The 18,632-nt window shown below is 33.3% G+C and overlaps 1 protein-coding gene across 1 annotated transcript; it reads right to left on the bottom strand.

Moving 5' to 3' along the window:
• Nucleotides 1–10,211: 10,211 nt before the first annotated feature.
• LOC108198338 (homeobox-leucine zipper protein MERISTEM L1) lies at nucleotides 10,212–12,964 on the bottom strand. Its single transcript, XM_017366095.1, has 8 exons — nucleotides 12,872–12,964; nucleotides 12,476–12,760; nucleotides 12,244–12,345; nucleotides 11,889–12,089; nucleotides 11,620–11,794; nucleotides 11,199–11,470; nucleotides 10,663–10,758; nucleotides 10,212–10,574 (listed from the first exon to the last, which is right to left on the bottom strand). Exons 1-8 carry the CDS (start codon nucleotides 12,962–12,964, stop codon nucleotides 10,212–10,214), a joined length of 1,587 nt encoding a protein of 528 aa, XP_017221584.1.
• Nucleotides 12,965–18,632: the final 5,668 nt, after the last annotated feature.

Raw genomic sequence — 18,632 nt, 5'->3', positions numbered from 1 at the left:
TACTTCGTCGGTTAATACTTGTACAAGTACATTAAAACTAAAACACCAATCAATACTATCCGGTCTAATTTATAATTTAATTATAAGAGTTTCATGCCACTTAAAAAACATTAATAATGTCATTTACACTCCAAAATATCAGGGTTTTCCTTCCTCGATTTGAAAATTGAAGTTCCATCCAATACTCCATATATTGGATAAACAGTAATTTTACAATCTTATCACATAATTCTCCCTTTATTCTCTCGACCATTGTTGGATATTGTTTCTTTTAAACTTAGCATATAATTAATATATGAATTATCATTAGAATTTACACGATACTCTTTTTAATTCTTAGCGAACATACTACTAGAAGCTAGCATGTGCTATTTACTACTTTAATTCTTCAGAGTAATGTAACGTAGGCCTTTATGAGTCATATTATAAAGAAATTAATGGAAAAGCACCAAATGCAAGACCTGAGTTAACTAGTGATTTGTATAATTATGAACATCTCTATCGTCAACTTCCACATGTTCAACCCATGTAACCTCGAAAAGTATTTGTATATTCTTAGAACAAAGTGAAGAGAGTGTGTTATTGTATTATGAATGAAAAGGAAAAATTGTACTTTGGAGACACCATTAGGCAATTCTTGGATCAAACAGCCTGATGGCCTTCTTCGACTTTGACATATGGATGCAGGACCCAAATTCTCCAAGGAAACATCAGCAACTGCCCTTGTCCCATTATCATGTTGTCTTAGAAAGTAGTATTCTTGAGTTGGAACTAGTGGTGATAAGACGTGAAAGTCAGCTGTCATCTGGATATCAAACAAGTTACTATTTTAGTTTCAAAACATGTATAAAAGGTCTATAAGAGTTTTGGAACTTAACTTGTTTGATATCCAGATGACAGCTGACTTTCACGTCTTATCACCATTATTTCCAACTCGAGAATACTAATTTGTAAGATACTACAAACAACATGATATTGGGACATGGGCAGTTGCTGATGTTTCCTCGGAGAATTTGGGTCGTGAATCCACATCTCAAAGTCGAAGAAGGCCATCAGTCTGTTTGATCCAGGAATTGCCTAATGGTTTCTCCAAAGTACAACTTTTCCTTTTAGTACTTCATTATCATAAATACAATAACACACTATCTTCCTCTTGTTCTAAGAATATACAAATACTTTTCGAGGTTACATGGGTTGAACATGTGGAAGTTGACGATATAGATGTTCATAATTTATACAAATCACTAGTTAACTCAGGTCTTGCATTTGGTGCTTTCCCATTAATTTTTTTATAATATGACTCATTAATTCCTACTTTACATTACTCTCAAGAATTGAAGTAGTAAATAACACATGCTAGCTTCCAGTAGTATGTTGGCAAAAAAAAAGAGTATCTTGTAAATTCTAAGGATAATTCATATGTTATATGCTAATTTTAAAAGAAACAAAATCCAAGAATGGTGGAGAAAATAAAAGGAGAATTATGTGATAAGATTGTAAAATTACTCTTTATCTGATATATGGAGTAATGGATGCAACTTCAATTTTCAAATCCAAGTAGGAAAACTATTAAATTTTGGAGGGTAAAATGACATTATTAATGTTTTTAAGTAGTAGGAAACTCTTATAATTAAATTATCAGTCAGACCGCAAAGCATTGATAATTGGTGTTTTAATTTCAATTTACTTGAACAAGTATTAACAGACGAAGTAAATTAATAAATATATTTATAAATCACTTTTTTTTCATAAATTCAACATTGTATTTGATTTAATATAAATATCATTCTTATGACAAAAGTAGTTATATACCATAAATGAGCTATGCAATTAGGCATCAATAACTTAATCATTAGCCATAAGTTATAAAATTAAGGTAATTATAATATACTAGTCTACTATACACATGAAAATAAGTAAGTTTATTGTCAAGATAAGATACATGTGTACCTGAGTTAACTAGTGATTTGTATAAATTATGAACATCTCTATCGTCAACTTCCACATGTTCAACCTATGTAACCTTAAAAAGTAGTTGTATATTCTAAGAAAAAGGGGAAGAGAATGTGTTATGGTATTATGATACAATGAAGTATTAAAAGATAAAGTTGTACTTTGGAGAAATCATTAGGCAATTTCTGGATTAAACAGCCTGATGGCCTTCTTCGACATTGAGATATGGATGCAGGACCCAAACTCTCCAAGGAAACAGCAGCAACTGCCCATGTCCCATTATCATGTTGCTTGCATTATCTTACAAAGTAGTATTCTCGAGTTGGAACTAGTGGTGATAGGACGTGAAAGTCACCTGTCATCTCGATATCAAACAAGTTACTATTTTAGTTTCAAAACTCTTATAAACCTTTTTTAGGAGTTTTGAAACTAAAATAGAAATTTGTTTGATATCCAGATGACTTCCGACTTTCACGTCTTCTGACTACTAGTTCCAACTCGAGAATACTACTTTGTAAGATAGTGCAAACAACATGATAATGGGACATGCGCCGTTGCTGACGTTTCATTGGAGAATTTGGGTCCTGCATCCACATCTCAATGTCGAAGAAGGCCATCGAGGAATTGCCTAATGGTTTCTCCAAAGTACAACTTTTTCTTTTAGTACTTCATTGTATCATAATACCATAACACGCTCTCTTCCCTTTTTCTAAGAATAGACAACTACTTTCTCAGGTTAATGGATTGAACATGTGGAAGTTAACTACATAAATGTTCATAATTTATATAAATCACTAGTTGACTCAGGTACACATGTATCTTATCTTGACAATAAACATACTTATTTAGTTATTTTCATGTGTATAATAGACTAGTATATTTTAGTTACCATAATTTTATACCTTATGGCTAATGATTATGTTATTGATATGCCTATTTGCATTCTCATTTGTGGTATATAACTACTTTTGTCATAAGAATGATATTTATATTAAATCAAATACAATGTTGAATTTATGAAAGAAAATAGTAGTGTATTACTCTGGTTGATTAGAACATTCAACTTATTTTTACACAGCAAAGGATATCTTGCCCATCCCCTCATTAATATGAAAGAAGTGAACATTTTAGTAAGACAGTTCTCGCTACCATTCATACACAATTATATAATTCTGGACAAATAAAGCACTTGGCCTTTTGTTTTAAGTTGTCCATCATAAATAAGAGTAGGTTCAATTCATGAAACCTGAATTTTTGTTAGAAGTAACATACTTACTCGACCTTTTCTAATATGCTTGCCAAATGTTTTTATTTTTTGAGCATATTAAGATAAAAGCCTATCTAACATGCAAACAGTTATATGTATTGACTTGATTAGAGAGTGATACGATCAAGGCCCCATTCAAATTTGGTTCACCCACCTGTTTGGGTTGAATTATAGTGGGCACTCTGTTACAAGCTTGTACTCTACTTAGGATGGCTGGAGTGTGGCGAAGTTCATGGAACATTGGAAGAAAAAATTGCGTGCACATGTTCTATCTGTGACTGAGACATCATAGCACACCATAAAATTGTGTTTGTAGCCTTCTTTTGCCTCCTTCTTAAATGATTATATAGTACTTTGGATTTTTGATCTATTTGATAACTAGATAGTCAAGTAAAATTTAAATTTCTTACCAACCAGAATCAAACTTGGTTATGGATTTGATATCAAAATAATGAACTATTGATGCCTGTTTGCATTCTCATTTGTGTTATATAACTACTTTTGTCATAAGAATGATATTTATATTAAATCAAATACAATGTTGAATTGATGAACGAAAAGTCATTTATAAATATATTTATTTATTTACTTCGTTTGTTAATAATAGTACAAGTAAATTAAAATTAAAACACCAATCAATGCTTTCCGGTCCAATTGATAAATTATAAGAGTTTCCTACTAAAAAAAATAATTAATAATGTCATTTTACACTCCAAAATTTCAGATTTTTCCTTCGTGGATTCGAAAAATTGAAGTTGCATCCATTACTTCATATATTAATAAAGATTAATTTACACTTTGGCCCCAGAAGTTTAAGCGTTTTTTCGATTTGATCTCAAACAATATTTATTTTCAATGCTCGCCCAATGTTTAAAAAATGTTCCGATATGCACTGCTTTGACCATCTTCCGTCAAGTTGACTGTTAAAGTTAAGAGGTCTACACACTTTGCACCCCATAAGTTTAAGCATTTTTTCATAAAAAATTTCCAAAGCTCATAAGAACGGGATTAAAATTACAAGCCACAAGGTTTGAATCGTGCAGATTCTTGCTCCTTTTAAAAAAAATACCATTCAAATGTTGTTCTAGAATGTTTAAATTTTTTCCCTAAATGAAAAAATAATGTTTGAATTTCTAAAGAAAGGTTGGCCTACAATTATCAGGTTACGTGGATATATACATGTGTCTTGACCATCCTTGCTAAATACTAATGTTGTTGGGCATATAGTGCCTATTACTCAGTGTTTATTTAGAAAACTATAAAAACAGTGTTATTCTAATACTAAGGCTGTGAGTTTGTTTTTAGTGAATACTTTGCATCAAGTAGATACTCCTCCGTCACGGTCATTTCTATACAGTTTCCTCTTTGGGACGTCCCATCATTTCTATACATTCCTAAAATTGCAACTTTTAATAATGTAAAACACTATTACACCAACTATTTTCTTCCACTATCTTCATTTTATAACAATATAAACACTATTACACCCACTACTTTCCCCATTATCACACATCTATAATTAAATATAAATGGGTCCCGCCACTTTACCTACTTTTCTTCTAACTTTACTCATTTTTTACACTTTTTCTTGGTCTCCATGTCCACACCAAATGTATACAACCTACTGGGACGGAGGGAGTAGCAATTATGCATATTGCGTGCACGAATGTCAGCTTTCTTTGGTGAGATTTTGACATTTGCACTTGTGTTGGCATGCTGTTGACAACAGAAGTTGAATAGATGTACAAATATATTAATTTCTTACCATTATCATTGAGAATAAATACCAGCATGTTTTTACTTCTCAATCAATTAAGTAGTAAAGTGCTGTAATATATATATGGATTGCAGACTTCAAAGATGTAGTGATTACGAATGAGAGCATTCCCCTTCATGCAATATAATGGGCATCAAGAGCATTAATATACCAACTTATATTTCTGGCAAAAAAATAAAATATCAACTTATAATTTCCTCCCAGCCTTGGTATCATGGTTCTTGCATTCCTGGAAGACATATTGCACGTTCGTTAGCTAAAGAGTATACTAGCATAAGGTCAGATTTGAATCTCTGAGTGTTATCAGATAATGAAATTGTTCCAGTTCACCATTCTATTGGAGTCAAAATTACTATTACAAAGGAAGCTTCAACACTGAATGCTTCATTTGTTAAGATTTATTATGCATACAGGCGTATCTGATCTCATGCCTAATAACTCTGGTCGGAGATATATTATCTTTATTTCATCACTTGCTATTTTCCATAATGGTTTGCAGATTTAGCTGAAATTAGCTTGTATTGATACAATGACCGACTTCACTTGTGGCAAGTTTATTTTGCCAATCCGCTTGTGTGGTTTGATAATAGTGTTGGAAGTTTGTCATTTTGAGCACCAATTTGAGTGAGGCTCGGCTACGTGCTCGTGGCGGGTTATGCTTGGATTATGTTCTCCTCCGAGAGAGCTTTCCAATGCATGTTTATTCACTCAAAACGACTAAGGAATGGATGAGTTGTGATGATCCAAAGTTGCTTCCTTGGTAGTGGAAAATTAGAAAAAGGGAGCAAGTATCCCACATAGAAAAGAATATGGGCCTTTAATGGGTTTATATAGTAGAACACTCTTGTAGTGTTTAACTTGTGTTAGTATGTTATGCTCCACCACCTACGTGCGCGCAGGGGGGTGCAAATTGTGGGATTTCGAGGGGAGTTTCGTGGCTTCGCAAGCCTCGGGCTTTTCCGCGTGTGCGACCTGCGGACACGAATGCAGCAAAATTGACAGAAATTAATTCCGATTTGATTTCGGATTAATTGTTTGGTTTCAAATTAATTCGATTTGATTTCGATTTGATTTCGGATTTAATTTATAACCGCGTAAATTAATTAAACGCGTTTTAATTAATTGAGAAGCGTAGCGCACAAGCCTTGCATCGCCTATATATATTCATTATAGCTTAGGGTTTTAGATATACGAAAACACAGCCTCTCGCATCCCAAAACCCTAGCCGCGTCGGTGATAGTTCTCAGTCTTGTTCTTGTTCGTCGAAGGTGCTTGTTGCATCGTTCAATCCGTTTTATCCTGGGAGGCGATCGTTCATCACACACGGTGAGGGCGAAATACGCTTTAAGGAGACAGTTACGCACTGGACTCGGATTTCCGTTCATATATCCTTCGTTCTGTTTTGTCTCCTTACGCCTACTGTTTTGTCACACACACACAAACGCACGTACTGTTTTGTTGGTTTTTTGCACAGATTGTATAACAAATAGAAATAGTAAGAACAGTCCTCACCATCCAGATTTCAAACACAGGGATATTGGTGAAGTTTTATGGCTGAAGCACAATGATCCTCTCCATGGATCCAAAAACAACTAGAGCTGCATGATTCTGGATTGGAAGGATGGCAAGAAAGTGTAAGTTCTGATTTGACTCCATTGGTACACCACAACAAAAACAGCATCAGACAAGACAACGGACGCTGAAAAAAGTGTTGGCCAAAACAAAGACACAACACTTTATTGTCGTCCTCGAAAAACCGATGTGTTTCTTCATCTCACACAACGGTGCGTACCGTTGTCGGAGGCGCTTATCAGACGGGATCGCAATAGACCACGGTTTTCTTGGGTATTAGACAATGGTTTGCCTGTTGTCTGATGCTGTTTTTGTTGTAGTGGTATATGATGATTTCGCATAGCCTATCACCTCACAAGACTAGTAGAGTTTGGAAATATTCGTGAAAAAGCGCTTAAACTATGTAAAATCATTTTTCTAAATATTATTTGAATTCTTTATAGTTTTGTAGGTTTCAAGGGAAATGTACATATTCTGATGTTCTTCTAGCTAGCTTATACATGGAACTATGGTATATGTCCGGCAAAATACTGTAACCGCACTATGCTTCAATTATTTATCCAAGGAAGTTACTGTTGCTACAAAATATTCAAAAGACCCATAATTTGATCATTAAGATGCTCAATAGTATTTTATTTAATTACCTAAATGTTTTTCCTCTGTTCCTTTACTAGGTCATTGATTACAAAACACAGCAGAACAGGCCTTTCCCTTTGTTGGCTTCTGCTTATGCATTCAGATTTGTTTCTGAATGGATAAAATGGTTGTATGGTGATGTGACAGCCAGATTGAATGCCAAATGACTTCTCAATGTTGCCGGACCATGTTGAAAATAAAAACTAGAATTATAACTATAGAACAAAATAGCAATTGATATGTACAAGAGCATAACTCTCTCAAGAACTACATTGTACTTCTTCTTGTTATATTCCTCCTTGCACCTCTAAAAAGAGATTACATGCTATATTTAAAACAAACGTACTTGACTCCTAATAATATTCTACTATTATTCTAATAAATCTCCTAAAACAAGATAGACTCAATATCTCCTACAAACTCTCTAGAACTCCAACAAACATCCAACTACTTCAATCTTAAATTAATCCTCCAAATAAATAACTAAACAAATAATAATAATAATTAAATTTAAGATTATTCCAACAATCACCCCCATAATCTTAAATTTACTTAACATAATTTATGAAGCACTTCTCTTCATCTGTGATGCACTTCTCACCACCACTAATTTGTTGATGCACTTTTCATCAACACCAATTTGTTGATGCACTTCTCATCAACACCCAATTTGTTGATGCACTTCTCATCAAAACCATATTCACTGGAGCATTTCTCTCCATCATCCTGAGCACCAAGGCTTCAGCTTTTTTCTCTAATTTTAACTTCTACTGGCTAGTGCAAACAGAGTAGAAAGTAGCCCCATATGCATCCCATACTGCACATGATGATACCTCCCACTTGCCCATACCGCATCAAATCTTTCTCGGCAGCCCTTCTGTTGTAACCACATTCTCAGCTTGAATTGCTTCTTGAAAATCATATTATTATGCCACAAAGAACCTCGCTCTGATACCAATTTGAAAATAAAAACTAGAATTATAACTATAGAACAAAATAGCAATTGATATGTACAAGAGCGGAACTCTCTCAAGAACTACATTGTACTTCTTCTTGTTATATTCCTCCTTGTACCTCTAAAAAGAGATTACATGCTATATTTAAAACAAACGTACTTGACTCCTAATAATATTCTACTACTATTCTAATAAATCTCCTAAAACAAGATAGACTCAATATCTCCTACAAACTCTCTAGAACTCCAACAAACATCCAACTACTTCAATCTTAAATTAATCCTCCAAATAAATAACTAAACAAATAATAATAATAATTAAATTTAAGATTATTCCAAAAGGAGGAACATGCATGTATTGTCGGGCTTAAGTCTTCGACCACATCTGTCACTGCAGTCAGTCAGTACATCCAATTTCTACTGCCATCTTCCTTGTCAACAATTCCATTGACAATTTTACTTTCATAACTATACTGCCAGTTTTATCATGGAATAATTTTCGGAGGAAAGGTAACAAAAGTACTATTGAAGAGAGAGGGAGAAAAAATATTAATATTTGATATTCTGATAATATTGACACTAAAGATTAGCATTCATGTTGCTCTAAGAACATAGTTACCTCTAAGTATAATATAGGACCAAAATCATAAAACTCAACTCCAATGTATAGCTATAATTAGTCCTAACATAAGTTTAATCTTATATTTACGATCAATGATAGCTAAAGCTATCCTTGCCACATCATAAATTAACTAGAAATGGAATCAATGAAGTCTAATTTGAATAAACAATGACTATAGTAATTTTACATTTAGTATTGGACTTGTTCACTAACCATCATAACCACTACCAAAGCCTCGCCATACTATTGGCCTGAACATACCCATCGATCAATGAATTCCCCATACAAATATCCCCCAAGACATTAATAACATACAATTCCATGAAACCCGGTTTTTACTAATCAATTCATCGAACCCCTTCCAAGTACATAACACTTTCCCACAAGAATCATACATATGTTTCAAAGAATTACCAACAAAACTGTAATAAAAAAATCGAGTTTTCATAATACTATAATGTACACGCAAACAAATTTTAAAATTCGGCAACTGAGCTAACGCCTTAACAACAAACAAGTAAGTTATATAATCATGCTCAAGCCCACTTGGACCCGGATTAATTTCCGGTTATATAGTATTCGGTCTGGGTTTTTTTGGGTATTTGGGAAAAGAATTAAATTATTATTCGATTTTATTACCAAATAACTGAATACTAGGCCGTAGTTCCAACTCTATTTCTTCTGAGGTCTCACTTCATATAACACATCAGTTTGGAGCAACGACTAGACAAGACAAAAACTACCCTTCCTAGCTCATTTCAACAGCAATAAGGAATTAGTGGCTCGACAAAGAGTTCAGGCTCCAAAGTTTCCATTAAAAGCACAAAATTTTCAAAATCAGTTGCATCAAATATAAAAGGAAAAACAGTTATACCAATTATAGAAGGAAACATAGTTAACAAAATAAGTTAAGTTTACAATGATCATGGGCAAAGTCAATATCTGAATATCACCCTTTACTAGTGATCTTATTTTCTGCATTAATATTTCAACAAACCCCATAATTAAGGCAAGAGTCGTGAAGCTGCATTCTTGAATTCCTTGCTTGGTTGTATATTCAGCAATAAACAAAGCTTGCATAGCCTTCCTTCTTCTTGTCCTTGTACTACTGGAATCAAAATAAAATAAAATGAGATTATCTATTATATATATTAGAATATATCATGCTGAAAAAAGACCATCACCTGTTAATTTTAAATTTCTAGCAGCTTATAATGCTAATGTGTTATTAAGTAGATACTCCAACACTATGCATATTAGTTCTTGAATGAAACATGACACTAAAAGTAGATGCTCTAATTTTAGAAAGATGTTACATCATAGTAGACCGAGACATAGATGCCCTATCTGTTTAAACTACCCGTTATATATATATGTCATAATCTCAGAAATATTTATAAATTGTACCTTATAATTTATGACCCTCCTGTCAGACATTCGAATCAGACACTAGTGCATTTTTGATCCTTTTTGTTGTGCATTGGATAAGCTTGTTTATAGTCGCCACCTGTCCACTTGTGAGATTTTCTGGTGGAACCGATCTAATTTTAATCTGAAAAGCAACAGTTAGCAGGGATCCACCAGAACCGACGTCTAGAATTCCTCCTAAATTCTTTCCAGGACCATCAGGAAGTATAGCAAATCCCCATGGGAGAACATCAACATAATTAGGATCACCTCCACTTAGGACCACATTCATAGAAATTCGGTCAACTGGAGCATATATGACATATGATGCAGTAGGATCCGCACAGCTCTCTTGTAGGATATATTTGTTGCTTTTTCCTGGGTTCTACATGCAATTTTATTATGTTATATATGTTAATTCAAAATAAAAGAAACATAAGCACAGTTGATGAAGATAACAAATTACAACTTACATGTAAACACAACAAGGATATTCGGCTACAAGGATCACGACCATTAGCAATGTGCACAATTGGTTGTACTTGTCCAACCTTGGTTAAGAGGTCCCACTGTAGATACATGATAATCAGTAAGTACTAGATATTTTCTTTCATTCTAGAATAAGCATCACAAAGTATTGCAATCATAATTTTCACGTAATCATTTTCATATAAAGGTAATTTTGGAGATATAAATCATAAAGAATTAAATCATTTCTGTAATGTTGCATCTAATGTCATTTACCTTTTCTTTATGAAATTTGTGCAATATGATTGTCTAGGTGATGTTTTTCATAGTCGAACAGATATGCATGAGACATTATATATTATAAGCCCTTACATGTAGCATAGCAATAAGAATTCTCGAATACGAGTATTTCAATAATTGGGATATAATCAATTTTGTCTGATACTACATGATATAGCTCGTTACTCTTGATATATAATTTATTAAACTTGTTTTGTCTTATTCTATAGTTGAACATGATAGTAAACTAAATATTCCTTACCTTGCTTCTTGACCTCACATCGATGAGGAAGTCAAAAACCCTTTTGGGAGGAACTGGAATCCAGAAAGAAGATGCAGCGCTGATCACAGTACCATCAGGTGTGCGTGGATCATCTGTATTCTTTCTGGTCATGATTTTAGCATCTGTAGCACCGTCACCACAAAACATGGTCCACATATGTTCAGTAGAAACTCCAACACCATTGCAATAGCCCAACACCATTCTCTCTGCTAGCTTAAGCATACTCTTTCTCCCTTCAGGAGTTAACATCACTGTTTCAAGTAGATTAATATAAATATTATTCACGCATATAGACATATATACTGGAAAAAGTTCTATGGAGTCTCGTTTAATATGTTGCATAACATATTAGACTCCAAGGACTCCAATATAATTGGGACTTGTGGATTGACTTATGTACCTCTCACATATTCTGCATGAATATTGTTTGACTGGAAACTTAAAAGGCGTGCACATTGCCTATATAGTGTTATTACCCAGCGTTTTGCGCCAAATGCAAGACCTGAGTTAACTAGTGATTTGTATAAATGATGAACATTTCTATCATCAACTTCCACATGTTCAACCCATGTAACCTGGAAAAGTATTTGTATATTCTTAGAAAAAGGGGAAAAGAATGTGTTATTGTATTATGATGAAACAATGAAGTACTAAAAGAAAAGGTTGTACTTTCGAGAAACCATTAGGCAAGTCCTGAATCATACAGCCTGATGGCCTTCTTCGACTTTGAGATATGGATGCAGGACCCAAATTTTCCAAAGAAACATCAGCAACTGCCCATGTCTCATTATCAATTTGTTTGCAGTATCTCACAAAGCAGTATTCTCGAGTTGCAACAAGTGGTGATAAGACGTGAAAGTCAGCTGTCATCTGGATATCATACAAGTTAGTATTTAATTAGTTTCAAAACTTTTATAAGCAAATCTATAAGTATAAATCAAATACACAGGTTTTAGTGTTGCCTATATCTCATACTCAATCTTCAAAACACTATTTCTGATATAAAAAAACAACTAATCCATACCACTTGTAAGGCTCCGTTATAATTTCCATCCATGCCATTTGAAACAACGTCAATGGTCGATGCTCGTGAAACAATGCCAGAAAAAACAGTTGACCATTGTTTCTGATGATATAAAGCAGATTAGTCAATGATCTGAAGGCTAATTTCATATAAACATACAATTCAAATGCATTAATGGACACACACATATACAGGGGAGAGAGAGTGAGAGAGGGGGGGAGGGAGACCATACCACATCCATCAAGATTTCCACGAGTTTGGTATGATTGATGAAAATAACAGCAGACTGTCTCGATGCCTCAGATTTCATTTCCATAGGTTCCAATTCGATCCCTTTGGGGAAACTACTTAAGTACTCATTTTTACTCAAACGTTCAATACCATTGTCTGTGTTTGGAATCCATAGGGGTTCTCCAGCTTGAGCCATCCTAAGGAGTTCCTCCATTGCTGCAGATGCTTGCTCAACTATGAAGGGATTGTCAGGCTCAATTGGCCCAACAACTGACTGAAGTAGTGCCTATACATATGCATATTCATTAATAAATAATCATACTAGTGTCATAAATTGCACAAATGATTATTCAAATTAAACACTATAATTTACAAGTAACTGCAAAATTCAAAGTACCTTTTCTCCTGAATGACTAGTTTCAACCTCTGAATGTTTTTCTTTAGATGACATCTCGTCTATAGTAGCAGGGAAATGTTCATTCTTGGCCATTTCAATTGTTGCGTTTGGTTTGCCTTATTTTCCAAAATCTTCCTCAGCTTATTTTCGTATGAGTCTATGACTCATATATTTATAAATGAGTTACACATCTACAACTCACGTAGTGAATACAATAAATGGATGGCTATATTGAGAACCGTTGCACATCTACAACTCACTTACTAAATGCAATAAATGGATGGCTATATTGAGAACTGTTGGATAATATATAAAATTGGAAGATTATATTGAGAAGCGTTGGATCATATTTGTTACGGGTCGGTGGGAGTTGGGGTTCGGGGATTTGATCAGCAAAATTATTCAATATAATAAAGGGAGGTTATATTGAGGAGCGTATATGATAGTGGAGGTTGGGGATTCAGTAAATACAATCTTCGAATCTTAGATCATATCTATTTTAATTAGTGGGTGGTTCGGGATTCGATCAATACAGTCATTGAATTTAATAAAATGATGGGGAGCATATGATTATATCTATTATAGTCAGTGAGAGTTGGAATGCGCATGAATAGTACAAAACGGATCAACGGGGTGGTAGAATATAAAAGACTAAATTACCAAAATAACTATACAACTATCATATTTTTTTCAATTTGACCTTAATAGTATATTTATTGCAGGATAATGCAAATAACTTTAAAAAATTATATTCAGAATACCCACCCTCACTAATCCATAACCACAGTTAAGTTAAAATTGAGATGTCACATATATTGTCAAGTTATTAATTATTAAATTAATTAGTATACAAATTTTATTAATTTTTTTACTATCCAATTAAAAGGTCAAAACCCTAATTCATATTTTACACAAATATAGAGCGAATCATAATTTAACACAATCAGCCTACTAGATACCTGTGTATTGATAATTTTTCATGTGATTTAAATAACTGTATCGAATTTATAAATTTATTCAAATTCTTGATCGCTCTATGAATCGGTTACTAATTTTGTCGACATATTACTGCAACATGGATATGATAAATGTGTTTTGTTCGGGTAAACTTACACAAGCACATATAATATATATGATATTTTGAGATTTTTACATGATTTTTAATAAATATTATATATTTTTTATGCATTTTGTTAGTAATTGTTTGGACAATAAAATTTTATTGAACTAGAATTCATCTAAAAAAACAAACAATTCGAATGCTATAATTTTCGACAATATATATAATTCTTCAACAATATTAATATATATATATATATATAATTTTTAAAATAAGTGTAAATTCTTACCAAAAAAAAATGTAAGCTAAACTAAACTAATTATTTAGCCGACAATAATTTAAAATTATATTATGACGAACCCTAATAATTCAAATAAAAACTGCTTGTTTGGTCAATTATGCAAATATTTAAACTAAAATTATAAAAAAAAATGATATTTTAGTAATGTTGCATAGGACATCCATTTAACCATGGTTAAAATTGGGTTCTCTTAAATATGTTTTCTATTAGTTAGTTGCATTTTTCTGCAACAAAATTAGTGTTATGGTTAAAATGAAAAAATCATAAAAGTATAATAGTTTTTCCGGTAATTAAGTCAATATAAAAATAAACAATAACTTATTTATAAATGGAAAAATAGAATTTTTTTTTTGTCACTCAACTTATTGTGTTTTTAGAAATTTACCACCTAACTATAATTTTTTTTTATTTTACTCACTGATGTTAGGTTCAGATTTTTTTTCCTTATAACTTCTACTTCTTTCTTTTCTTCTTTCATAATAACAATTCACTTTTTTAAATCATCAAACATTCTTACCAAAATTATTTAGAGACTTAAATAACTTATAACTCACATTATCCAAATTATTTAATAACTTATAACTCATATATAATACTTATCACTTATAATACATTTCTTTACTTTAAAATGTATGTAACTTCTATTAAGAGAAGCGATCCCTAGACGCTCAACATTATATACTAAGATTTTTGTCCAATTCCCAACCTTTTACTCTAAAATCTTCATTTATATTATCAATATATATAATATAACACTTTCCACTCATGTTTGACTTAATAATGACCATCCGATCACTTGTGGGAAGTGATGTCCATATCATGACACCCAAACTTAAACCCATTAATTTAACACTTTCCCATCATATATTTCACTTAATAATGACCATCGTGTCACTTTTGGGAGGTAATTAATGTCTTTATCCCAATCCCCACACTCAAACCCATAACTCTATCATACACAGTGGAGATTAATTTTCTCCAAAATCCACATCTTAAATGAGAAACATGCGCAAGATTCTAGAAATTTCACATAGAAATATATATATATATATATATATATATATATATATGTTCAAAAAAATCTCAAAAATCATAATGTATATTACTTTTTTTAATTTAATATCAGATTTTAAATATTAAAACTTGAACGAATATATATATTTCTTGTATAAGTAAAAGACATTAAAAAATTCCTTGCAAAAAAGATATAAAATAATTACCATCTTAAATGATTTTGTACTATGAAACAAATTATTAATAAAAAACAATAATAATGAAAAAATATTATAGTATATATAATATAATATCTTTCTTGAATAATTTATAAATATATATATATAAAATATACTCCATCCGTTCCTTATATTTGTTTACAGTTTTTTCCATTATTTGACACGCATTTTAAGACGTGCATAAAATGTATTCCTAAACTTTTTTTTGAAATTTTCTTTTGATCTGAATAAAAATTTGAACATTAAATTTATAAAACTATACTATATAAGAGTATTTAAATGTGTGTATGGAACACTCTCTCCAAGATACAACCGAAAGGACTATAAAGGACTATGGGAGAAGGAAGAAGAGAAAGAGAGCGGCGAGACTCGGGAAGAGGAAGAGAGAGAGGACGAAGAGGAAAATGATGATGGGCTTGATTAGGAGTGACTTGGAGGATGGGGTTCAATTTTTGATTCTCGGCATTGTGTGTGTGTTTATAAATGGATATTTATATTGGTGGTGGCCTGGCGGGTAGGATTCGGTGGTGGGTACATGATTAGCGGAAGGAGGTTCGTTGCAAGGGAATTTTAAGAGAAAGGAAGATGAAGTATTAAGGTGATGATGATGACCGATAGAGGGAGAAGAGAGTTAAGAGAGAGGTGAGTTAAGAGAGAGGGAAATTACTACTATACCCTTGAATTTGTTAGCGTTAACGGTCCACTCTAACCGTTAGATGGTTAAAAGGGTGCAAAGTGAAGCGAGAATTAAACAATAGGGTGTGTTTTGCCAAGAAAAATTGTTTAAGACCAATTCAAAAAAGCGCTCAAACTTATGGGGTGCAAAGTGTAATTTAATCTAATAATAATAAGAGTAAATTGCACTTTGCACCCACTATGTTATAGCGCATTTTCGTTTTGGTCTTAAAGTATTTTTTTTTGCAGAACACAACCCTATAGTTTTAATATCGCTTCGGTTTGCACCCTTTGACCGCCTCCCGTTAGATTTGACCGTTAACTTTAACAGTGGGCGGGTTATTGCAGTCATTTACTAACTCTAACGGCTCTGCTCGAAGTTTACCCCCATTTTAAACATAAGAACCCTAAACTTATACACACACCCATCTAACACCCATCTATCTTACATCTTTCTTGTTGAAAAATCCATGGCTAGCAAGTGCTTCTGTAGGAAATGGGCGGCTCAACAAACGGCTTGGACCACTGCAAATGCTGGGCGAAGATTCTGGACATGTCCAGATCGATGTTGTAACTATTTCCAGTGGATAGATCCCCCTTTGTGTGCACGTGCTCAAGCAATCATTCCTGGTCTTATAAGAAGGATTAACATTCTTGAGGGTGAAAAAAGAGATGGAGAAGAAATGGAGAGGCTTGCTGTTGGTGAAGTAGAAAAAAAATCTGGTTGTAGCAAGGCACTGTTGCTACTGCTCTGTACTTGGTTTATAATTGTGTTGTATTGTCTTTCATCATAGATTGTAGACGAATCTGTAACCTCTTTGTGACTGAATGCAATGAATTTTATTTTCTTGTAGTTGATCCCTTATTTGTAATGGTATTGTTGTGATATTGTTGAACATGAATAAATATGAAGAATGGAAAAAAGAAACACATGTAAAAAAAAGCATAGGTAGATAAATATGTTCGAAAGTTTCATAAAGAGATACACAAATCCACCAAACAACAGTTGCAACACTTAAAAGCCACATTTACTACAAAGCTACCACCAACTGAATAAAGTAAAGGCTTCAAATCCGGCAAAAACATAAATGTCTACAAAAACAGTTGGCCAAGAACTAAAGTTTTAGTGGGTGGTAACTTTGACAAAAAGAAACTTCTGCAATGCTTCAAACTTCTGAAATTTTGCTCTTTCCCTTGCTATTTTTCCTCTCCTGTACTGCAGCTTGCAAATTTTTAAGTGATGTAAACTTCTGGCCATGTACTGGCTGGACATCCAATGGAGTTTTGTGAAGGACTTTTGCTGGAGCTTTGAAGGGCCTGATTATACCTCCATGAGAAGCAACACTTGTGGTTGTGGTAGATGGTATGATCTTGCCGCCACTTTTCATTGGTGAAGTCCTAACATTTTTTTTGGCCAATTGCTTTGTTCTTGGTGAAGTCCTTATTGAATTGCTTTGTTCATTGGCAGGTGTGTCTTTGAATTGCACCTTCTTTTTCTACATGAAATTTACAAGTTTTAAGAGTTCTATCATTTACATCAATATTAAGAGTGGTTAGAATTATACCTGTTTGCCAGCAGCAGTGGGTTCCTTAGAGCTAGCAGTTGCTCCCTCCTCTTGTAGTTTTTTCTCCTCATCAAGTTTCTACCAATTAAGCATAGTTAGAGGACCTTATAATTGCATTAAAATCATAAAATGAACAGTTTAGTAATACCTTAGAAGTGCAAGTCCTAGTGTTGTGTCCCCACTCCTTACACCACCCACATCTACCTGAAGTGCCAGTCCTCTTCAACATGGTTGGGTCATTTGGCCTTGTTTGAACAACATCTCCCTTTTTTTCTCTGTTTTTCTTAGGCCTTCCTGGAGCCACTTTAATATTGGGAGGCAGTAGAGGTGTTTCATGTGTTTCCTCCCAATATTGCTCCCCATTTATTGGTTCCAGGACATGGCCATACACCCTCAAATACCACTCTCTGTTGTGGCACTCATGCATGTAGTCCAATGGACTTTCCTTTTGAAACAAAATGCAAGAACATGCATGGAAGCAGGGAATACCTGTTAGTTGCCATTTTCTACATGCACAAGTTCTCTCTTTCAAGTCAACCACAATCTGGTGCCCACCTTCAGTCATTGTGACTTGAAATTTACTACCCCCATTCCATACTGGTCTTGCACTTCCAGCCTTTTCCATTGATCTGCAAGACACAATATTCAAATAGTTAACACAATTTAGACAAATTAGAAATTTTAGACAATTTAGAGAAGTTTGTGTACTGACTTGTGCAGCTTTTTGAGTGGTTTTGTGCAAAACCTTGTACTCCTCCTCTCCATTTTGGACTTTCTTTTACTAATTCTTTCCATACAAGTTTTGTGAATTGCACTGAACATGGTAACAATTCCCATGTCTCTGAAGCTGTTTATGGCATGATTAAAAACCTCGCAGTTATTATTCACAAATGTGTCTGTTTTGCTGACCTCCCTGAAAGCAGACCTA

Source organism: Daucus carota, chromosome 8 (assembly GCF_001625215.2).
Source record: "Daucus carota subsp. sativus chromosome 8, DH1 v3.0, whole genome shotgun sequence".
Lineage (NCBI taxonomy): Eukaryota > Viridiplantae > Streptophyta > Magnoliopsida > Apiales > Apiaceae > Daucus > Daucus carota.
The sequence above is the reverse complement of the archived record's forward strand: the minus strand, read 5'-3'. Positions and strand labels throughout refer to the sequence as shown.